The following is a 25,268-nucleotide window of genomic DNA, read 5'->3' on the forward strand; positions in this document are numbered from 1 at the left end:
TTTCTATATACAGGAATTTAAGGAGTCACAATATAACCCAGCCGACCTAACAATAATAATATAAAGGCACAAAAATAACAATAGAGGGATTCTATGGGGCACAGTAATAACAATATGGGGACAATAGGGGCACAACAATATTAATAAGGGATACAACTAGAATAGTAATGGGGTAATCACTAGTATTATAGGGACCTAACACACCTATGTGATTCTAGGGTTTTCTCTTGTGATGTTAGGGTTTGTGCTATTCACATAAACCCAAGAGAAGAACATTATGTTGATGATGATGATGGTCATTAGAGCTCTTGTTGTAGTGCTAGGGCTTCTACCGTGATAAAAGATAGAGAGTGGAGCTAAAGGCTTGCATGATTTGGAGCCTCGTTCTTATGGGATGTGAGGCAAAGAAAAGATCACAGAGAGACTAAATCGATGAGTGTTGAGCTTGGTGAGATGCTTTACTTGGAAGAAAACTCTGTTATTATAACCTTGATGTTTCATGGGGGTCTTTGTGTTTGTGTGATGAAAGAGTTGACGGCCTAGGTTCTAAGGATCCAAACCCTAGCATGAACATGTAGATTTGGAGGCAAGTGCTAGAATTGTCTTGTTGTGTACCTATGTGATGCAACATGGCCAAGTTTTGCAAACACTAAGGAAGACAATAGTGCTAGTGTGGAAAGCTTTTGTTATACAAACTTGTTGTAAGTGACAAAGATGACTTTTGATGTTGGTGCTAGCACGCTGAGAAACTTTAATGGAGTGGCCAGATTTTGTTGGGAGTCATTCCTAGCTTGAATTTGTTCACTAGGATTTTTTTATGCTTTCACTAGCTAGGGTTTGGACAGCTTGAGATTGTACCATCTTGTGATAAGCTCTGAGTATGTACATTTACTTCACTTCATTTTTTATCAATGTTGCAAACATCAGCATTGGGTTAAAATCGACAAGGGTTTGGAAAACCAAAAAATTGCAAAAATCGAGAAAATATCGGTAAAAATCAGTAAACATATAGCATAATTGGTTAAGTGTTTTAACACATACAAAAGATAAAGGAGCACATTTGCGGCTCTTAGAACCTACTGTAATAAAACATTTCAGATCTCCTATATGCCTTTAAAAGGGTGCCCTAAGAGATGTAACACAGTGGTATTGAAGTAAATTCATATGGTATTTACCTTTTTGGGCAGCCAGGTGAAATTGGATTGGAACTGTAATATTTCAGATCAGCCTTGAGGCTGAAGGCTCACAGAGAATAGATCCAGGACACCAAGGTTGATATGAAAATTCAGAAGTTGCATTGATCGCCCATTTCACAGAAATTCTACATGGTATCAAAGCTGATTGGACTGAGATTACCTTCTTTCTGATTTGAAAGCCAAATATTTCAATCGCTTTACTCGGAAGTGGTTACGGGTGGTGAAACCCTAGTGTGATTGAGATGAGCACCTGTACCCATGAAGGTTTTGATGGATTCAAAGTTCAAACCCTTGTGGCTCTTGTGATGATAGTGTCTTTTCACCTAGAAAAGGTGGTAGATCTGCTTCATTATTGTCCAGTATAGATTTATTTTCAACAAGTGTAATGCCAAGGACCTGCCATGCAAAGGGTACCCAATCGGTGAGACCATGTAAATCCTCCAATTTCTTAGCCAGCAGACCCACTTCCATTATGCCATGTAGGAGTACCAACTCTCAGCACGGCTTGGTTCACCAGAACTCATCTGTCTCACAGATTTCCATCACCACATTCTTCTTGGTGCCCACAAATATTAGTAAAACTTCTAATGACTACCACTGGCCTCCTTCTATGATCAACCAACCAAGCCCTGTCATTCCCCGATTCTCCTTTCATGACATTAGTAGACAGTGCATAGGCACCATTATAATGGTTAATCTGGCAGAAGATGCTTTTTCCTCCTCCTTTAATTCTATATTTATAATGATGAATGAATTACTTCTCCCTTCAGTACGTACCTGCACATTTATCCTAGTTGGTATCTTTATCATTATCTTTATTCTTCTACTGCTCAGGAGTAGCCTTGGTACTTCCACAGTAAGTTGTTACTGGTTTTACTTTTGAGTCCCTTTCACCCACTTTTCTGGTCAATTGCAGACATTAATAAAATTATTTTATCTTGCCTTACCTTAAAAATAGGACAAGAAGATTTTAAATTTCGATATCGCTTTGTTCTTCTACTGCTCAGGAGTAGCCTTGGCACTTCCACAGTAAGCTGTTACTGGTTTTACTTTTGAGTCCCCTTCACCTACTTTTCTTGTCATCTACAGACATTAATAAAATTATCTAATCTTGCCTTATCTTATACATAAAATGATCAGCATTTAAATTTTCAGATGGCTTTTATTTTAAACAAACTCATTAGAAAACCCATCTCCAGGCTTAAGTGTCTTTGGATACATAAATTCTGAAACTATATTTCACTTTCACAACTTGCAAAGGGAACAATTTTCTTAGCAAACCATGGTCACAAATAAAATATTAGATGGGATTTAGAATACCTGGTATTAGAGCATAGAAAAAGCTGATAGTCTGACTTGCCAAAGCTAGGTGCTTAGCTGTTATTGACTTTAATCCAGAGACCTGGTATGAAACAAAGCCCAAGGCATTCATGTCAATAATGTGGAGAACCTCAAATGCATCAAATATAAAGTGATTGAAAATAAATAAAAAAGAAAAAATTATTTTCTTCTCAAGTAACAACTATTAATTAGTTATATACATAATTTGGCATTGGACAGAATTGTAAGAACTTACAAATTTTATCTCCTAGAGACAGAGTTGAGTGTAATTACGATCACCAAGTTTTATAGTGAATTCAAAAATCAATTTCAATTTAAGGTATCTCCTTGGTTTATTCGCACTTTGCAAAAATATTTGTGCAATACATATCTTTCTGACTAGTATAGATATTGTACCCACTAGTAATTTCATTTGTTGGGTTTGAAATCCCTAAATCATTTTCGTCCACTTTATTTGAATAGTGTATTAAATCATCCTCACATAGATGTCCTAAAATCCATCTCCCATCACATTTGTGACAAATATCTTTATTAATTGTAACCATCGTGTTCTGGAATCTTTGCATAATTTGTCAAATTTGTCCTTATTTCCAATTAATTGTTTTCCCTAGATCTGCTTGAGACTTTACAATCCTATCTGTACTGTGTGGTACTATTGGCCTCATCTTCATAAGGATGATCATGTGCTTGCACTTTGTCATTATTACCCATCTTGGTGATGGCTTCTTGCGGGACCCACTTTAATTTTACTAATATGGAACAAATATGACGGTTGATGTAGAGACAGGAGCACAAATTTTCTTGGCAGCAGCACCTGTACAGAATTGATTGACAACATATGCAAATGGCCTCCAGGTTGAATAAGGTTGTCCAGAAGTTGCGTGGCAGTGTACAATAGTACATAGATATAAATGATGGTTGCAGGAACAGCAATTTGAAGGTTATGTGAATATAACCCAGACTTAGCTACATCCATGGCTCTGGTACCAGATGTAGTAAACAGCCCTTGCTTAATACCTGACAGATATACTTCTGCAGTTGAATAAGATATTGACTGATAATTGATTGCTATAAGAATTGATGATGTTACAATGAGCTCATGACGGTATACTTGTATGCATTAACTGGTCACAAGGTGAATAGTCATAAGCCCCTTGGCCTTTCACTAAATTACTATATTATTATTATTATTTATTATTATATTTGTTACAAAGCTCATTATGTTAAGAAGGCTTGAGCATTCATCACTAAGACATTTTGGTATACCCTCCTCCCAAGAAAAGCCCGCTTCAAATGTTGATCCACAAACTTGGATTTGTCATGCCAGCTCACTTTATGATATTCCTTGAGCTTCTTGTCATTTGTTTACACTTCAACTCGTCAGAAACTTATTGACAAATTGGGAACCAAAAACTTTGCAAATTCCGAGGTCTTTCAATTCATCTTCCTTAAGTATTGTACTGAGACCTTTACCTTTCCTATTACAGATCTCTAAATTGAAGTAGTTTGTTCATGTTTGACCTTCTTGGAGCCAAGATACCATTCATCGTGTTTATAAGAGAATTATCTCATCCAAATAAGCAAAGGATATTATGATTGCAAACACTTTTGCCCAACTATGTGATATTGTTCCTGACATCTTTTTGTCAAAGCAGTTTGAAAGAGATAGCATTAAAGCCAAACGTCAAGCAAACTTTCAAAAGGAATATGACACTATTGATCAAATCTTTATCTTCTAGCTATCATTGATAAATTTGGACGAAGGTCTCTAAGATATACTATTGTTTTATGGACATTATAAAGGCATTTGATTCTATACCTAGAAAAATTTTGTTTGAGACTTCATGGCACAGATGCATAAAATTTGGTTATTGTTGTTACCATGAAGCTTTACAAGGCAATCATGGGTCATTTATGGATAAAAAAACATATTTTCAATTATATGGAACTTGGAAGCACTCTTCGAGTCAAACGACATTATATCAGATCTATATCAATGAACTGGAGGAATTCAATAGGGAAAATAATAACAATGATGGGTGTATTTTATAACATGTATTGATCTCATCCATTTTCTTTGTTGATGACAATGTCCATCACAACACATCTCCTTACAAATTGTTGAGACAATACGCTTCTCTAGCCTACTTTAGTCATCAACATTCTGATCACCAGTTTCAAGATGAGGACGCATGGCTAATCTCAACAAATACAAGACTTAGCCAAATTCTGTTGCCAAGAGTTGACACTTACTTCGCCACCACTCCTTTGTTAGTATCCTCCTATGGCGGGGAATCCCTGTGAACATTTTATATTCTGTAGCCCCACCCCAGTTTCAAATTTTTGCACAACGTTTAATGCCCAAACACAACACAACATGAGCTGATATACCTGTTACTTGCAATTAACCCAAAACATAAGAGACTACTCTACTCATTTTGACATTATCAGCTGATACAAGAAATTAAATGCAAGAACACAACAATAAAAGAGACTTATTTTTGGACCAATGACCCTGGAAAAACCCACAAGGGGAAAACCAGTCTTCAAGGAGGATTTAATTGCTTCTTAGGAAAAAAATTACACAGCAGAAATATAACAACTTATCTCCCTTTGCTTGCTGATGTCACTGTGCAGCTTTACATAGAAATTCATGCCCCACACAGTCATAAAACTCTGCCTGTGATTTGCCTTGAATTCTGTGCATAAAGTTAACTGACAGTGCCTCAAATTTTGTGCCAGACACAGCAGAAATCTTCCAGAAATTTCATGCTCCAACTCTGACCAAACTGCCTCGAAAAACTCACTGTAGGAGCCTCAAAAAACATGCTGAGTCACAAATTTTAGCAGGGACTGTCCTTGGAATTCGTGCCAGAATTTCAGCCTAGTTCTGCGTGCTCTGCCAGCTGAAGATGCCCTCAAATTTCGGGCCAGAAAAGCTCCTCAAGCCTCCTCGAATTCTGTGCACAGTCTAATTTCTCTGCCTACAAACTAAGGCAGATTTCCTTGGGTTTCAAGCTTCTTGTGTTGTAAAGAACTCTAACCCTTGAGATCTGTTGGCTGAGATTAAATCTCAGCTCATTAGATCCCCTTCTCTCATGTGGTCCCCCTCAATTAATGAGCCTCCTAAACACTTTTAATGTTTTTGTACCATATGCATTTGTTCTCTCATAAAGCCACTTTTAAAACATAAAAATCACTTTAATATTAAGTGTACTTTGTATTTTTCTCATAAAGTCACTTTATAATACAAGTGACATTAATAAATTAACGTACATAGTACATACACAGCAAAAAATCATGATGTCCCAAAACAAAAAATCATTGTGTCTTCCTAGGCCAAAAGGATAAATGCACTAGGAAACACCTCCTTGGTACCAATATTTTCAACACTCCCTCTTACCGAGGAAGGTGTTTCTCACCACTCCCATTCTCTCTCCGAAATATACATGCTTTCCCTATGGTAATGACTTGGTGAGAATATCTGCTACCTATTCATCAGTGGATATATACTCAAGCTTCACAGCACTCCTATAAGCCTAGTCTCTAATGAAGTGGTACCTTATCTCAATATGCTTCGACCGATCATGAAACACTGCATTCTCAGAGAGTTTGATACAACTCTGATTATCACAGTATATTGTAGTTGGTCTCGGCCTCTCACCAAATAACCCATTATCATCTTGCAAAGCGAAAGTGCCTCGCAACCAACATGACTAGTTGCCATATACTCTGCCTCTATGCTGCTCAGTGCCACTAACCTTTGTTTCTAGCTAAACCATGACACAATTGTTGAGCCCAACAAGAAACAACACCTGGAAGTACTCTTCCTATCACTAACATTGCCAACCCAATCTGAGTCTGTGCAACCAATCAATCTAACTCCATCACCCCTGACATAGTCCAGATTCCAGACCATAGTCCACCATGCCCTATAGGTACATAGTCCAGACTCCAAACCATAGTCCACCATGCCCTATAGGTACCTCAACACATGTTTCGCAGCCACCCAATGCACTCACCTGAGCTCCACATAAACTGATTCAACATGTTGACTATGAAACAGATATTCGGTCTAGTGTTGACCAGATAAATCAACGAACCGATCAACTGACAATAAAAGGTGGTGTTCACCAACTCGGAATCTGAAGCATGCAGCTTCTTCCAATTAGTGATCATCGGAGTAGTCATAGGCCTGCAACCCTCCATATGGAATCTCCTCAGTATGTCCTCTGGATATATGCCCTAGTCCATGAAGATATGTCCATCCTCCTGCCAAACCTCCAATCCCAAAAAGCAATGCATCAATCCCATATCCGTCATATCAAACTCTGAAGCAAGGTCCCTCTTGTAGTGTTGGATGAGTCTATCCTCTCTTGTAATAAACAAGTCATCCAAATATAGAACCGGAATGAGTGGATGGTCACCAACCATGATGAAATAGAGGTTTGGACCTGCATCACCCTTCGAGAAACCCATACGTTGCAAGTAGGCATCTATCCTCTTGTACCATGCCCTCGGTGCCTGCTTCAGTCCATATAAGGCTTTCTAAAGCCTGCACACATGAGACTCCCCCCCATGAACCTCAAAGCCTTGTGGTTGCTCAATGTACACCTCCTATATAACCCCATTAAGAAAGGAAATCTTCACATCCATTTGGCGAATCCTCCAACCCATCTCAGCTACTATAGATAGCACTACCCTAATGGAGGTATAACGAGCAACTGATGTGAAGGTCTCCTCAAATTTAACTCCCTCTACCCGTGAGAATCCTCACGCCACAAAACGAGCTTTGAACTTCTCTGAGATGCCATCCGTAGCATGTTTAATCTTGTAAATCCACCTGGAAGTCATCACCGACTTCCCCTCAAGTCTCGACACTATCTCCCACACATCATTCTTCATGATGGAGGCATACTCCTCCACTATGGCATCCCTCCAGATCTATTAACTAGTGGCATCCTCATAACTAGTTGGCTCTACCTCCACAACATCTACCGCATAGCCACCCAACCTCTCTAGCGGTCTGCTCTCCCTCACGGACCACTTGGGTTTCCCCACTGCCTCCTGGGCTTCCTTAAGGGTCTCACGAAGCCATTTTGGCTTCCTCTTCCCTATAGTAGCCTCCTCAACTAGTATGGGAAAATCCTTAACTGGAGCCTCTCCTCCTAACGAGGAAGCCCCTCTTGTGATCTGTGGAGAACCTAGACTCTAAGACCTTGCACCTAGTGATACTGGACTCTCTGAACCTGTCACCCCTGAAGTAGGTGATCCTCCTGACCTTAGTGTACCACCTGAAGATCCTGATACCTGAGGTGTGGCCCCCTGCTGAGGAGCCTATTGTTGTACCTAATAAAACTCCCAAGAGCTCCTTGAGGCCCTCTACTCCTCAAATTTCACATCCCACCTCAGGAGAACTTTCCTTTGCGTAGGATTCAACCTATATACAATAGGCCTTGCTAGCCTTGTTGTAACCCACAAGGATACCCTTCACTACAGTGGGTTCCAGTTTCGTGGACGTGTGAATGTGTAGGACACCCAAAGATCCTGATGTGCCCAATCTTAGGCTTCTTCCCAAAAAAAGCCTCCTCAGGAGTCTTACACCCAAGACTCTATCTGGGCTCCTGTTCTATAAATACACTGCAGTGCTACACACCTCAATCCATAAAAATAAAGGTAGTCTTTTATCCTGCAACATAGCTCTAGTTGCACCCACTATGGCCCTATTCTTCTTCTCCACCACCCCATTCTGTTGAGGATTATAAGGCGCTATGTACTCACTCTTGATGCCTGCACTTCTACAGAACTCCTTCAACTCCTTGGAGGTATACTCACCCCCATTATCTGATCTCAACACCTTGATCTACTTCCCCAATGGTTCTCCACGAGAGCCTTAAACTCTTGGAACCTCTTGAAGACCTCATCCTTGGTCTTCAGAAAGAAAATACGGTCTTCCTGGAGTGGTCATCAATGAAGATCACATAGCACTCACGTTCGCTCAATGATACATGAGACATAGGACCACAAACATCAAAGTGTACCAAGTCTAGGATACCTACCACCTTGTTGTCACTGCTTGGGAAAGGTGTCTTGGTGTACTTTCCCAAAGCACACCCCCTACACACATCATGATGCTTAGTGTTGAACTCAGGTAAACTTGTAACCATCTCCCTCAGCATCCTGAATGCTCCATGGTGCAAGTGGGCCAACCTCCTGTGCCAAATCTTGCACAACTCACAACTGTTGGTCTGCGCCACCAAGGATCTAATAGGCTGAAACATAAAGTTGTAGAGTCTCCCACTACTGACTCCAATAACTCTAGTAGACTCAATATTGGATCCTATGGGATATATCAGTACCTTTCCTCCTTGAAACACCACCTCATACCCCCTGTCCTCAATACTAGAGACTGAAATCAAGTTCTTCTTCATCCCTGGAACATAAAGAACATATGTCACTTTCAGAGGTGGTAATGACTCTCTCAGAAATAATATTGTCCCCACCCCTGCTGCTTTGACCTTGGAGTTATCTCCAAAAACAACCTCCAAGTCAATATCCTTCTCTGTCAGAGTTGTCAAGTGATCTCTCACTCCAGTGATATGGCACGATGCTCCACTGTCTACAAACCACACACCAGAAGATGTGACATGAGTGGCAAGACTCACAACTAAGGCAAATTTTGTGTCCCATAGTGACACATCTTCCCACAAGCAAAGCATTTCACTTTGCTCATGTCCTTCTCCTTCACCTTGTGCTTCCCCTTTTCCTGCTTAGCTCCACTACAAGACCCCTTCTTGGCTTTCTTCTTGCCCTTAGTTGCATGAGCAACATTCTCCTCCTCATCTCCCCCACCACGTTGACTGCCACTCTTGGCACTCCTCCTAGTCTCCTCCTGGATGAAATCATCCCACATCCTCCTCCAGTCTGGAAAATTCTCTCTGGCCACAATGCCATATATGAATCCATCCCACTGCTTGGTGAAACCATCTAGTACAATCTTGACCAACTAGTCCTCAAGGAGAGGCACGTATGAGGTCACATTGTCGATATTGGTCATATTGGTGTTTCTTAGCTTCTGCCTCAACACCGTCTTCATGTTCTCATTGGAGCTCTAGTGTAATGTGACAAGTGAATCCCACATCTCGTAGGCAAACTTCATTCCTGTCACATGAGGGAATAGGTGGTCTTTGATGGCATCAAGAATGATTCTCCTTGCCTTCACATTCTTCTTATTAAATTCCACCAACTGAGTTGCATCAATAGGAGGTTGCACAACACTCTCCACAATGTCCCACACTTCAACTTCTTCTAGCAATAGCATCATCCTCTCCTTCCATGGGCCAAAATTATCAGACCCACTGAATCTGTCCTCCAGCTTTAAACCGGCTGCCATGACCCTCACAACCAACACAAATAAGTAGATCTATTACTAGGCAATCTTCCTCCCTCTCAACCAATAAATCTTTGGCTTTCTGACTGATGTTTTATGATTGTTGTTAACTAATATGGCAGAAGTTTGCTTGCTAGTCTCTTCTACCACTTGATGAAAAGTTCAAATCTGAAGTCCATCAAGCTTTGATACCGTGTAAAAATTTTATATGTTGTAGCCCCAACCCAGTTTCAAGTTTTTGCATGAGATTTAATGCCCAAACCCAGCATAACATGAGCCGATATAAATGTTAACTTGCATTTAAGTCAAAACATAAGAGACTACTCCACTCATTTTGACTTTATCAGTTAATACAAGAAATTAAATGCAAGCGCACAATCATAAAAGAGACACTTATTTCTCATCCACTGACCCTGGAAAAACCCACAGGGGGAAAACCAATCTCATCAAGGAGGATTTAATGGCTTCTTAGGAAAAAAATTACACAGCAGAAATAAAGCAACTTATCTCCCTTCGCTTGTTCACGACACTGCCCAAGTTTACATAGGAATTTGTGCCCCACATAGTCATAAAACTCTTTCTATGATTTACCTTGAATTTTGTGCATGAAGTCCACTGACAGTCTTGAATTTTGTGTCAGACAGAGCAGAAACTTTCTAAAAATTCCGTGCTTCAACTCTGACTAAACTGCCTCGAAAAACTCATTGTACAAGCCTCAAAAGATGCACTGACAGTCACAGAAATTTTAGCAGGGACTATCCTTGGAATTCGTGCCAAAATTCCAGCTTAGTTCAGCGTGCTCTGCAAGCTGAAGATGCCCTCGAATTTCGGGCCAGACAAGCTCCTCAAGTCTCCTTGAATTCTGTGCACACAGTCTGATTTCTCTGCCTAGAAATTCGGGCTATCTAGAAATTCATGCCAGCAGATTTCCTTAGGTTTCGAGCTCCTTGTACTGTAGCTTTTCTCCTTTCTCTGCCTAGAAACTCGGATAATCTAGGAATTCATGCCAACAGATTTCCTTAGGTTTTGAGCTCCTTGAGTTGTAGCTTTTCTCCTGCAATTGTTTTAGCAGCCTCCTCCTCTTACACCTTCTCTCCTCTCAAATCCTCAGGAGAATAATGAGAGCCTCCTTCCTTTTCCCTTTTTGTCTTCTCAATAGAAGAGAACCTAACACTTGAGATCTAATGTCTGATATTAAATCTCAGCTCATTAGATCAAGGGTGGAGATCATTCCCTCTCTTGACCCCTTCTCTCATGTGGTCCCCCTCAATTAATGAGCCTCCTATACACCTTTTAATGTTTTCGTACCATGTGCCCTTGTTCTCTCATAAAGTCACTTTTAAAACATAAAAGTCACTTTAATATTAAAAGTGTACTTTATAGTTTTCTCATAAAGCCACTTTACAACACAAGTGACATTAATAAATTGAAGTACAGTACATAACCTATAAAAGGTAATTTTTCTCCATGACATTAATAAAACTCATACTGTCCCAAGACAAAAAGTCAATAATGTGTCTTCTAGGCCAAAATGATAAATGCACTAGGAAACACCTCCTTGGTACCAATATTTTCAACAATCCCTTTACTCATCGCTCACATCTTCCATGCATTAATTGAGGTCATATCGAGAGAACAATTTCAAAACACTCGTAAACTCATTACTGCAACGTCCTTTGCAACAAGGGATTGTGGCCACAACTAATCTATTTCAATTTGTGCAGAACATCATATTAATAAAATACATGACCCCCTGCCTTGTTGAGACTTCCTCCTTTCAATATGACTCAGCATTATCATGCAAAGAAATTCAATCAACCAACCTCCAATTGTGTTCACTACAATTAGAAGCCTCTCAGTTATCAATTTCCAAACACATAAATTGCCATAAAACATTGAATATCATCACTAACTAAAGTGACAGAACCATCATAGGAGTTTCTACTTATCCATCTCCAAACTCTTGTTGAGAGTGAATCTACCCAAATATACAAGTTTGGAAATGGCGATGTGTTAAGTTTAGGTATGTTCTATGCTTAGAGAAATTTATTTCAATTTTCACAGTTAGCTCAATAGCTTTTCCAGATTAGCAATCACATCATCATTAAAGTAAACTGCAGATAGAACATAAACATAAATCGCAAAAGACCAGCCAAGACAAGAGGACACAAGATGTGGCGCTAGCCAGGGACAAACCCCAATGTGGGGAAACCCTTGATCAATACTTCTTATATGTTCTTCAATAGTTCAGCAGAGAGAGAGAGAGAGATAGTACATTTACAACAGAAGTCAACACTTTGAATTATCTAGATAAAAGAATAGATCATCTCTAAGAAGATGATACATGAGATCAGTTGAAGACATGCTGCTTCAACTGATTCTCCAAGGTGACTCCTTCACCTATCATTGTGTTGCATCTCGTCATCATGTTGCACCTCACCATGTTGCACCCATCATCACATTGTTGGACCTCATGACCATGCTATACACATCATATTGCTGCACCTTATGTTGCACTAATGTCCCATGTGCCATTGTTGCACCATGCTAGCCATTGATGTCCTATGTGGCATATTGTTGTCCCACTATTACTAACATAGCCATTCCATGTTAGCTTGTTGTCCCATCATAGCTTGCTATACCTTGTTGTTGTCCCAATATCCTTGCCATACCTTGTTGTTGTCCCATGTGTCTTAGCAGCACCATGTAGCCCAGTTGTCCCATTTACTAGCACTGTTGTCCCTTCAACACTGTTGTTCCAAGTCTGCCTACATTGTTGTTCCAAGTCTACCTACACTGTTGCATATATTGTGACTGGTTAGGGTATCACACACCTATTTATCAGTCCACAAATAGCCCTCAAGGATTGCAACACACCTTCATAGTACACCTCCCCTAGCATGTTGTTCTTTTGGGCATGTTTGAGCCCTCAAACTCTCCACGATGTCCCTGTTTTGAGGTGGTAGGGACTGCGGCCTACCACAGTCCCACGCTGTCACCTACAGCCCACTCAAGACAGTCTTCCCTTACCTTTTCACTGCCCCAAACATACCTGCGTTCATCCTTCTTCAACTCGGCCTCCAAGCTCAACTCCTCGTCACTCTAATAGCAACTCGGTTAGCCCTTATCTCCCTCGTTGTGCTAGCCTTCTTGCTGCAGCGTCCATATAGTTACCTTTCTCCCTTACCCAAGTTCTTGGGCTCCTTGGATGAGCTCTTGTGATGCTTGCTTGGACTGCGGCTAGGGTTGCTTTCTTAGGATAGTGTTAGGGTTGCTTTCTTAGGATAGCGTTAGGGCTGCCTTAGGATAGCGTTAGGGTTGCCTTCTTTTCCTCCAACGTCTAGGGCTACCACTCCTAGATTTCTCTTCCAATAAAACCCAAGACAAGTGGAGAGAAATCAAGATAGAAGTGTGTCTGAAATGACTCTCAAGTCGTCTCCTTTTATACTAAAATGTTGAGCACATGTGGGGTTTATTTGGTTGTTGGCCGACATTGATGAATTGTCTTATAACACAAATAAATTCATAACTCCATGAATACTTATCGGAATCGGATGATCTTTAGATCAATCCTACACCTTTCGATGAGAAGGATCCAAGAAAAATATCAGCTGCCATAAATAAGATGAACCACATGGATTTTGGCCCTAGTTGCCAATTTTAACACTCCCTCTCAACTAGGGAGAACTCCATCTGTGATCCATCTATTTGACTGTACGATCTCTGCCATCAGTGCCCTGCACTGCTGAGCTCTGCTCTACTTTGCTCTGTTGAACCATGAAGAAGAAGAATTGATCGAGAATGTCTCATACCATTCTCTACTAACCCGAAGTCAATTCCATATGAAGAGAGTGTGTCATACCACTCTTACTGATCCCAAATCAGTTCCAAAAGAGAGTGAGTTATGTCACTCTTATAGACCCGAAGTCTGTTTCATTGATCCGAGATCAATATCACAAGAGAGTGTTTCAAATCACTCATACTGATCTGAAGTCAATTTCATTGATCCCAAATCAATGGAGCTCCTCCTAGCATAGGGAGTACGGTAGATACAACGATGCGTCCATCGATAGTACTACTATGGTCCCTAACCCCATTTCCCTACTCATCGACCAGATGAGAGGTACTTCCCATGAGTCCCAGACTGCATGGGTAGGATGCCTCGACAGGAACCACTCATCCTGTCCATAATACGCCACGGAGTATCACAGGGGAAGGCTAAACCATTCACCCTATACACAGCGCACCATTAGGGGAGGGTGAGTCGCCCTATGGTCGCTTGTTTCTCCAAGAAGTACCCCAAGCCCCCCCGGAGCTCCCAGAGCTCAATGCATGCATCATGCAAGACCCTCATAAGAGGGTCTCTCAACGACTCCAAGTCATTCGGGAAAGTCACAAATTTGACTTTTCCCTGAGGCTTCGACAGAATGTCTACGACCTGTACATCAGTCTCAATGCGATGGAGCCTTCTAGCTCATTGGTGTACCATATCCCAGATAAGGTAGTATCTAATGTCTATATGCTAGAGCATTCATAGAATACGGGATTCCTCAACAATCGAATCCCCCCCTGCTTGACACAGAAGATCACGGTGGTATCCATCATGTGTACAAACAACGCACTAAAGAGCTTCCACAACCAGGGAGCTCCACATGAGATCATACTCATAGCTATGTATTCGGTCTCAGCGGTGCTCAAAGCAACCGACTTCTTCTTCCTACTCATCCAGGATATCGAAGCAGAACCCAAAGAGAACCAGCATTTAGAAGTGCTCTTGCGATCATCCACATTGCTTGCCCAGTCAACATTCGAATAACCATGCAGCGTCATATTTCCAGCAATGTATCTCAATCTATGAGAGATTGTGCCTCGAAGATATCTCAGAATATTCTTGGCACCAATCTAGTGAGGCTCAACCATTTATGAGCTCAACATGCGAACTGCAAAACATATATCCGGACAGGAATTCACCAAGAACATCAATGCTAGAATGAGTTTATGAAACTCAGAGGCATTTCCCAAATCAGGTCCGGCATCCTTAGTACTTACCATATAACTTCTTGAAGTTAAGATCCATCGAGGTAGTCATGGGCTTGCAGTTCACCAGTCCAAATCCGGAATCCAACTCCCTCTTACTTTTGCAAATGAGAGGATCTGCACCTGTCAAAAAGAGGTCGTCCTTAGAAGGTGCCAGTATGAGAGGTCTATCATCCACAACCTTCAAGCAAAGATTTGGATCGGCTTCACTCCATGTGAATCTCAGCTTCATCAGACAGCAATCAATCCTCTCATATTAAGCCAAGGGTGTTTTTCTTCAAGCTATAGAGGGCTTTCTTCCACCTGCATACATGAGATTCCCAATCATGAATCTCAAACCCCTTGGGTTGTTCCAAACTTGTGGACCTGCTACATGAAGGGAATGGTCCCCTTGTAATATTTTCCTTCAAAACATCTCAGACATGTACCTTCATGCTCTTTTTGAATTCAGGCATCCCAATCACCATCTGACTCACATCGAGTAGGGTCCTATAATAACTAGACCTCTGGTGCTATAGATGAGATATATCAAATGACATGATCCCCAATGGACCATCCTGCAACTTGATACAAATTGCCAACCCTGAACCCATGAGTAAAAGCATCTTTGAAAAATTCATTTTTAAACACGTACCTTTCCATTGATGAATGCCAACCTAAAACCTTCGACTTCCATTGTCGAAATGGACACCAGCTACTTCTTGCGATGAGATACACAAAAGAGATTCTTGTAAATGAATTGATTTACCCTCATTCAATTGAGGGGTAACATTCCCTACACCCTTTCCCAGATAGGTGGCATCAACTCCAAGTATAATCCCACGATTGTATCCATCTCTACCAAATTAGAGAGGGCACCCTTCTATCCGATGAAGTGCCTTGAAGCACTACAATCAATAAGCCAGATTCCCAAAGAGTCTAAAGCAGAGGGCCAATATAAGATAATGCTTCTTTATCTTATTAGAAACAACATTTGATTCTTCACACCTGGGATTCCTTGCTTTCTTTGAAGAGTCTGTTATTTCCTTGATGACCTGCATTACCTGTCATTCCTTCGATCATTGAAGATTTCCCTGGAATGATTGTTATCATCATCAAGTGATGTGTCCCTACCTTGGACACTCCTTCGCATAATGGCCGAACTTATTACAAACAAGGCATCTGCCTTTCCTTCCACCCTTAGATCTAGACTTCTCATTGAAGTGATCTGTAAGCCACCAGAAACTTCTGCTGCGCCATTCTGACAATATTCTCTGCTTTGACTTCACCCTTGGCGAATTAGAAGAGGGATGAGGAATCCATTGATCCTTTTGTCCTTTCCCAACTGTCTTCGGTGATTTCTCTTTCACTCTTTCTTAGGCTTTGTCTTCACCTCAGCTCCGATACCATGTTAAGTTTAGGTATTTCTATGCTTAAAGCAATTTATTTCAATTTTCCTAAGTTGCACGAAACGCCGAAACGTTTCAGAGTTTCTGAAACGGGTACGTTTAGAAACATCACCTCCCAAAAATGGAAACGTCAACAGAAACATCAGCCGGAACGTCATATATATATATATATATATATATATATATATATATATATATAGGTGAATAACACATTATCCTGCAAGATTAAAGGGGATAAGACCCATAGATGACAATTTAGAAGGAAAAACAAGTCTATACTAACTCTCATAGATGATTACATGATGGTCGAGTTTCAGCCGAGTTTCGGCCAAGTTTCGGAGTTTTGGGTGTTGGAAATAATACTGAGAGGGGGGGGGGGTGAATCAGTATTATCACATTAATAAAACTTTTTCATTTCCATAATCAGATTCATATATGCTACTTCCACAACTTCTTATGATTAAGTTAATTGATCTTCAATGAGTGCATTAGAACATTATCAAACATATTATCAGATAACAGATGCAGTAATAGAGAATAGATCATCACACATAAGGCACACACATGAACACCATGATATAAGGTGGAAACCCAATGCGGGAGAAAAACCACCTGCTGCAAGTCATCTCAATCTTCTTCTTAATAAGAAAATCCTTTTACAATATTTGTACTGGTGAAGTCGTATACCAGTACGGGAGCTACAACCCCCTTTGCTCTTGTACTAGCCAATCCATTTCCTAGTACGCAGGCTGCTACCTGCTACAATGCTCCAAAGATCTCCCTTAGCTTTTGTACTAGCTTAGATACTAGTAAATAGGCGCTGGCCTACAATCTTCTCTCCTCCAGGTACCACGTTTCATCAATTTTCAGACTGGATACACTGAAGCACAACACATAATCTGAAAGGCCACTTTTCATCCAATTTTCATACTGGACCCAACAACAACATTGAAGCTCATAATCAAACAACCTTCTGAATCACCCAATCACCAGATCCATACATATACAATGATATTATGAGAGTTATCAACCAGATCTAGTACATAAAGATAAGTCATTAATCATGTTGTTATCTGAACTCAATACCAGTAACCAAACATCAGTTATGCACCCAAAACCCTGCAGAATAGTCAAAGGCAGTTAAAACAAATTTTAAGCAGGGATCGCAACTTCACTGGTATAGATCTGCGGATATCTGTACTACCTCCGCACCTGCGCCTTCTGTGGCGCCGCGACCACCGCACCTGCGCCTTCTGTGGCGCCTCCGCACTGCGCCTTCTGTGGCGCCTCCGCACTGCGCCTTCTGTGGCGCCTCCGCACTGCGCCTCTATGGCGTCTCCGCACTGCGCCTTCTGTGGTGCCTCCGCATTGCGCCTTCTGTGGCGATTCTGTGGCGCCTCCGCACTGCGCCTTCTGTGGCGCCTCCGCACTGCGCCTTCTGTGGCGCCTCCGCACTGCGCCTTCTGTGGTGCCTCCGCACTGCGCCTTCTGTGGCGTCTCCGCACTGCGCCTTCTGTGGCGCCTCCGCACTGCGCCTTCTGTGGCGCCTCTGTGGCGTCTCCGCACTGCACCTTCTGTGGCGCCTCTATGGCGTCTCCGCACTGCGCCTTCTGTGGCGCCTCCGCACTGCGCCTTCTGTGGCGCCTCCGCACTTCCGCAGCTGCAGCGCTCGAGAGATCACCCTTCACAGATTCGCTTTCAACTTCCCTTTCATAGATCAAACTTTTAAAACAATAACCCAATCACAATATTCCAGATCTAACACTTTATCAGATATTCGATAATTCAGAAGATGCTTTGCCAAATGATCTCCTTCCTCTTTTATAGTCTTAGGCCTTTCACAATACCACGGGCCAAAACCATAGGATCAAAAAACTGTTGGACAAATACCATGAACCAACCATGAAAGTACGTGAGATCAACACTTTTGACGAGATACCATGGTCCAAAACCATAGGTTCAAATACCAAGGACTAACTACCATGGACCAAAGGTAAGTTCTCCAACATATACGCGCTTTTCCTCATAGGTTCAAATACCAAGGACTAACTACCATGGACCAAAGGTAAGTTCTCCAACATGAAAGTGCGTGAACTTTTTCTCTACATGAAATAAACTTTTCTCTACATGAAATAAACTTTTCTCTGCATAAAAGTGCGTGAACTTTTCTCTACATGAAATAAACTTTTCTCTGCATATAAGTGCGTGAACTTTTCTCTACATAGAATAAGCTTTTCTCTGCATATAAGTGCGTGAACTTTTCTGCACTATAATTTATCATCTGAGATGAGTGGGTTGCCATCAAGTACAACATATGTATCATAAAGCCATACCAGAATCATAATGCCAACATTGGGTATGGGTATGGCCCGAAACGCTGGGTTCTTAGAAGTTTCGTGCAACATAGCAATTTTCATAGTTAGTTCAATATCTTTTCCAGATTAGCAATCACGTCAGCATTAAAGTAAACTACAGATAGAACATAAACATAAATTGCAAAAGACAAGCCAAGACAAGAGGACACAAGATGTGGCGCTAACCAGGGACAAACCCCAATGTGGGGAAACCCTTGATCAATTCTTCTTATATGTTCTTCAATAGTTCAGCAAAGAGAGAGAGACAGAGATAGTACATTTACAACAAAAGTCAAAACTTTGAATTATCTAGATAAGAGCATAGATCATTTCTAAGAAGATGATACATGAGATCAGTTGAAGACATGTTGCTTCAACGAATTCTCCAAGGTGACTCCTTCACCTATCATTGTGTTGCATCTCGTCATCATGTTGCACCTCACCGTGCTGCACAATGTTGCACCCATCATCACAATGTTGGACTTCATGACCATGTTGTACACATCATATTGTTGCACCTTATGCTGCATTGTTATCCCATGTGCCATTGTTGCACCATGCTAGCCACTATTGTCCTAAGTGGCATATTGTTGTCCCACTATTAGTGCATAGCCATTCCATGTTAGCTTGTTGTCCCATTGTTTTGATGTTGTCCCATCACAGCTTTCTATACCTTGATGTTGTCCCAATAGCTTTGCCATACCTTGTTGTTGCCCCATGTGTCTTAACAGCACCATGTAGCCCAATTGTCCCATTTACTAGCATTGTTGTCCCTTCAACACTGTTGTTCCATGTCTGCCTACATTGCTTCTTATATTGTGATCTGGCAGACCTCACACACCTATCTATCAATCCATAGACAGCCCTCAAGGATTGCAACACACCTTCATAGTACACCTCCCCTAGCATGCTGTTGTTTTGGGCATGTTTGAGCCCTTAAACTCTCCACGATGTCCCCGTTTTGAGGTGGTAGGGACTGTGGCCTACGACAGTCCCATGTTGTCACCTACAACCCACTCAAAACAATGTTCCCTTACCTTTTCGCTGCCCCAAACATACTTGCGTTCATCCTTTTTCAACTCGGCCTCCAAGCTCAGCTCCTCGGCTCTCTAACAGCAACCCGATTAGCCCTTATCTCCCTCGTTGTGCTAGCCTTCTTGTTGCAGCTTGCATATAGTTACCTTTCTCCCTTAGTCGAGTTAATTGGGCTCATTTGATGAGCTCTTGTGATGCTTGCTTGGACTGCGGCTAGGGATGCTATCTTAGGACTATGTTAGGGCTACCTTAGGATAGCGTTCGGGCTGCCTTAGGATAGCCTTAGGGCTGCCTTCTAGGACTACATCAGCACTGCCTTAGGATAGCTTTAGGGCTCCCTTCTTTTCCTCCAACGTCTAGGGCTTCTGCTCCTAGATTTCTCTTCCACTAAAACCCAAGACAAGTGGAGAGAAATCAAGATAGAAGTGTGTGTGAAATGACTCTCAAGTCATCTCCTTTTGTACTAAAACATTGAGCACATATGGGGTTTATTTGGTTGTTGGCTGACCTTGACGAATTGTCTTATAACACAGATAAATTCATAACTCCATGAATACTTATCGAAATCGGATGATCTTTAAATCAATCCTACACCTCTCGATGAGAGGGATCCAAGAAAAATATCAGCTGCCATAAATAAGATGACCCACATGGAGTTTGGCCCTAGTTGCCAATTTTAACACAATGAGATAGAGATAAACAAAAAAACAATTTGTGCATATGAATCACATAAGTAAGATTAAGAAGGAAGAATCACAACATTATTCATAAAAACACAAGATTTGTCATCAAGATAGAGCTAATTAAAAAATATGTGCATATGAGTCAAATAGTTAAGATTGAGAGAGAATAATCACAACATCATTGACATAACAAGATTTAACATCAAAGTTATTAATCCAACTCACAATGTTATAACTACGTACAACACATGATCAACACAAATGGTGATATAAGTTATAACACCTACTGATAATTATCTTGCATCCACATGTTGTAATAACTCAATTCAAAATGGCATGTAATGAATAGGGTTCATATACACAGAAAAATATTCAAAATATCTAGAATATATAAATATCCATTATGGGACAAGTAATATATTTATAAGAATATTGAGTGTACAAGAGATATGATATGAGATGATATGGTTACAAATGAAGGCCCACTCATATACCTATGCAGGTGCCCCTTCATGAAAAGTCATGTCCTTTGGGACATGTCTCTTCAATAACTAATTATTATTTAATTAATCGTGATTATGATTATTATTTATATTATTATATTCATAACATTACTTTCCTCTTCGGAAAAGCTTTGTCCTCAAAGCTTATTGCTGATAAGGCATGTCATCTACTTTTTTCTCTTGTAATCTATTTATATCCTTCGGAATTTTTCAAGTTGTCATCTTCGATAATACAAGATGATAAACAAAACTGAGAAGGAATCTAACCATCATAAATCAATTTTCTACGGAATCTTGTTGTTACTAGAAACTTAGGATGGCTTGTTATCACAATACTGGATTATGGTGAGATCGATATTCTTTGGAATATAAGCCACTTGTTTCTGGTCTAAGTGATATGGATTTACAGACTGGTTGAGATGCCATCCTTTATGATTTGGGTATCGATAAGGAGGAGTTGCGATTTTATTTCCCATTATCATGTTTGTGGCAATTTCTTGATTTACTTGAAGTAACTGATTTCCTTCACGTACTTAATTCAATTGGTTAAATATTGGACTTTCACATGGAATTTTTTTCATTTGAACTACAACAACTAATATGTTTTTACTTCAATTGATTGTCATCTTCTTGAGTTGTGATAGTGAGTGCATCAGTATTCATTCATTTTTCTTCAACTTGGGTTGTTACGTATGAAGACTTCGACGTTTCATTCGTGGCAAGTTCTTTTGATTCGTTTTACAATGATTTTGTATCATTGTTATGTTTCTTAATTTGAGTAAGTAGACTTCAATTATGATTTTTGACATGTAAGAGTTCTTCAGTTTCTAATTCATCAACCTTATTTTCAGTGTTTTGATGTTTAAGCTTTTCATCTTTTAAATCTTTGATTTGTTCTAATAAGTTTTGATTAAGGTTTTTTAAGTGCAAATTTACTTCTTCCTTTTCCAATAGATTGTCGTCAAATTTCTTCTCGACACATGACTTTTCTTCTTTTAATTTTTTCTTTGTAGCTTTGGACTTCTTGACCTTCGCAAGTAATATTTTACTATGCTTTCTTAGATGCAAAATTTCTCTATTATTTTCTATTGATTCTTCGTAAAACATATCTTCGAGATCTTTATAGTTATTTTTCGATGCCTCGTTTTTTTCGCTGAAGTTCTGCGAGTTCTTCCTCTAATCTTTTAATTTGAGTCTATGTATTAACTTGATATTCTTCCATAGTAAACAAATTCCGACATGTTGGACAAAATGTTGTGTGATTTTTTAAAGTTGACGAGTACTCGAATTCTGTTTTGCAAAATGAACATCTGGTCCAAAATGTAGAATTATGTATGGAATCCATAGTTTATTCATTCACTTTCGAATTATATTCCCTTTTTATATCAACGTTGCAAATATCGGCATCAGAATAAAATTAGCAAGGGTCAGGAAAACCAAAATATCATGAAAATTGAGAAAATATCGGTAAAAATCGGCCAACATTGGCAAAATTAAGATACCACCAAAATATCGGTAAAAATCGGCAAACATCAGTTAGGCCAAAAAATCACGATTTTCGATTTTGTTGCTATAAAATTGAGATGTTTGCAACATTGGTTTATATATTCTATTGAAAAATTGGTAGCTTCAATCGGTATTTTCACTGGTTAAATCAAAGGAATTATGTATTTTCAATATGTTCAAGTTAGCCTGTTGCACTCATATTTGTCAAAATTCCAAGGAAGCGGAAGAACAAATTTTTTCAATAGGATTAGATCATCTATCAACAGTTTTATGTGTCATTATAAACCCATTCTGCAAGTTATGTAATTTAAATGAACATAGTAAGACCTTGAGTGTATGTTACAACCTAGATAAGCGTATTATTTTGGCAAAACGTTTCATCTTAGGAGGTTTTTCGTCTCATTGACACATGTGTGCTTCTAAACACAGATAGTCGGCAAAGTTTTTCCCTCCAACCTCACCCAAAAGTAGGGTGGAATTATTCATCAAAGTCTTGGGTGAGTCCTAGTGTTATAGTCGAGTCTTATGTAAAAGTGATTTGGGAATAATTTAAGCCAGTTGGCTAAATTATTTTATTACAAATCACTTGGTCTACTAGTTCATATTGTGTCGCAGATTAGGTAGTTTTTTTAGGGTCTAGGCCAAACGAGTTTTCCCCCTTTGAGGGTTGAAATTGTAAACCTTATGTAAAAATATTTTAATGCATGGTCCCTCATACTTTGAGGCCATGGTTAAAATATTAGAGGGTGGAAAAAATAATTAATCCCCTCAAGTGTCAATTAATTAATTTTTCTAACAAAAATAATTAAATCCTAGGCCAAAAAATTAATTAATTAGAGTCAAATTAAATTCTCTTAGGAAAATTATTTCTCCAAGCGGAAAATATCGTGGACCTTAAAAAGAGTAATTTTTTAAGGTCCTCCACCAAGGGAATATTGTATATTTCAAGAAAATTTGGACCCTTAGGCTTTGATGATTAAGTCAATGTCAATTTTTTGAGGAAATTAGTTCAAAATAATTAATTTTGAGCTAATAAAAATGGAGTTAAATAAAAATTTCAAAATTTCTTCAAAAATAAAAATTCAACAACTAAGATTAAAAATCTTCAAGAGTTTATCAACGACTAACACTGAAAGATCTTCAAGAGTTTATCAACAGTTGAGATTATTTTGACAAGGATCAACGAAAATATCCATTATTTTTCCACTGGGAGGATTTAGCTATAAATTAGAGAGTCATTTGAGTCTCTAGCACCATGATCTCTCACTAGAAAATTGTTGTTGAAACTTTCATGTAAATTATTGTCCTGATGGGAACTATTTTTTCTATCATAATAAAGACTTTGGAGTGCAATTTCAAGGTATTCTATGTTCATGATTTGTGGTATGTATTGACTACGGGCTTTCCTACGTTGTGTTGAATATTGGTAAAATATGTTTTCATTAGACAGAGATAAAATCATGCTATTGATAGTTTTGAGCTAATCTTAGGTGGTTTGATTCCCCATATAATTAACAAATTGTTTTGACATAAATACATAGTGTTTGCAGGTACTTTAGTCTTTGGTCTCCAAGTTCACAAACTTGGGCAGGAATTATTTTGCTTGGATCCCAAATATTTGTATGGTGGATTTAATCTTCACTAAGGCTATAGTGTGCATTGGGTTTCTAAAGTATTTTTAGCAATTCATCAAAGAAAAAACTTCATTAAAAATATATATATATATATATATATCTCAAAAAAATATTTCAAAACCCTTGTACATTTGTAAATTTTGTGAATAGATTTGTAAATTATTTTTGCTAATTGGGGTTTTGGGTTTTTTGAGATTTTGTATATATTTGGGGTTTCGAAATTCAAATTTATCTTTTTATATTGTGTATTTGGGTTTTTGTTCTAAATTTGTTTCAGGATTGAAGAAGAAATTGGCATTAGGAGACTTCAGAAACCCTAGACGTTTAGGGTTTTCAAACTATTTTTGCAGGCTGTTTATTTTCAAATCACAGAAGAACCCCATTTTCTGAAGGCCCTAACCCTTACCCAACCTAACAAGCTAGTGTTTGGAACCTATTTTGCAAACTAAGAAGGCCATAAGCCCTACGAGGGCTAGATCTCATTGCAAACAATAATTTCTTCAAGGGATTGGCATTTTATCTCTAACAATTTGTTTTGTCGTGATTGTGGGGTTAAAATTGTGTTTTCAGGTGGCCATCTCCATTAGAAATCTTACTAATGACAAGGCCCCAAGGCCTCTTGGTTTGTTATCTGAACCCTAGTTTTTCAGTGTTTTACCACTACTATAATTTTTGTTTTTAACAGTGATATATAAGAGCTAAAATCACATTTAATTTGGTCAAAATAACTCAAAATTGCAAAATTTGAATTTTCCTAAATTTTGGGCATTGGTTATCTAGGATTCTAGCCTAGATCTGATTTTTTGTTTGCTGGAATTTTACTACATAATTGAATATATCAGATCTGGATTTTTTATGAATAATTCACCTAAAAGGCTCAAAATTTCTGATTTTCAGTTTTGGCAATTTTTTCCAAGTTCTGGGCATTTTTTGGCATTTGTTCAAACGCTAATAGCTCACTGGTTTTCATATTTCCTCATTGTTGTAACAAGTTTTTCAGATTTGATATTTTTTGAATATCACACTCTAAAAGCCCTAAAAACTTGATTTTTTCAATTTTGATAATTTTTTCCTAGTTTTTGGCATATTGGGCATTTAGTATAGCATCATTAACTTGTTGATCTAATGATTTGTTTACTATTGTAATAAGTTACTTCAGATCTGACATATCATTGAATACTCTCCATTTTAAAGTGGGCTA

At 39.3% G+C, this 25,268-nt stretch overlaps 1 protein-coding gene across 3 annotated transcripts in view; it reads right to left on the bottom strand.

Annotated features, from left to right (window-relative positions):
- The window catches only part of VPS54, a 309,776-nt gene that overhangs the window by 120,159 nt on the left and 164,349 nt on the right, over positions 1-25,268 (bottom strand). For all 3 annotated transcript variants that reach the window (XR_016263770.1, XR_016263769.1, XM_089446018.1), the window contains exon 14: positions 2,517-2,598. Coding sequence is in view for 1 of the 3 variants with exons in the window: in XM_089446018.1 (XP_089302144.1) it covers positions 2,517-2,598 (82 nt within the window). In the remaining 2 variants the exon portion in view is untranslated. The remainder of the gene's footprint in view (positions 1-2,516; positions 2,599-25,268) is intronic.

Source organism: Pinus tabuliformis, chromosome 9 (assembly GCF_031772625.1).
Source record: "Pinus tabuliformis cultivar Carrire ecotype Pingquan chromosome 9, CPIR1, whole genome shotgun sequence".
Taxonomy (NCBI): domain Eukaryota; kingdom Viridiplantae; phylum Streptophyta; class Pinopsida; order Pinales; family Pinaceae; genus Pinus; species Pinus tabuliformis.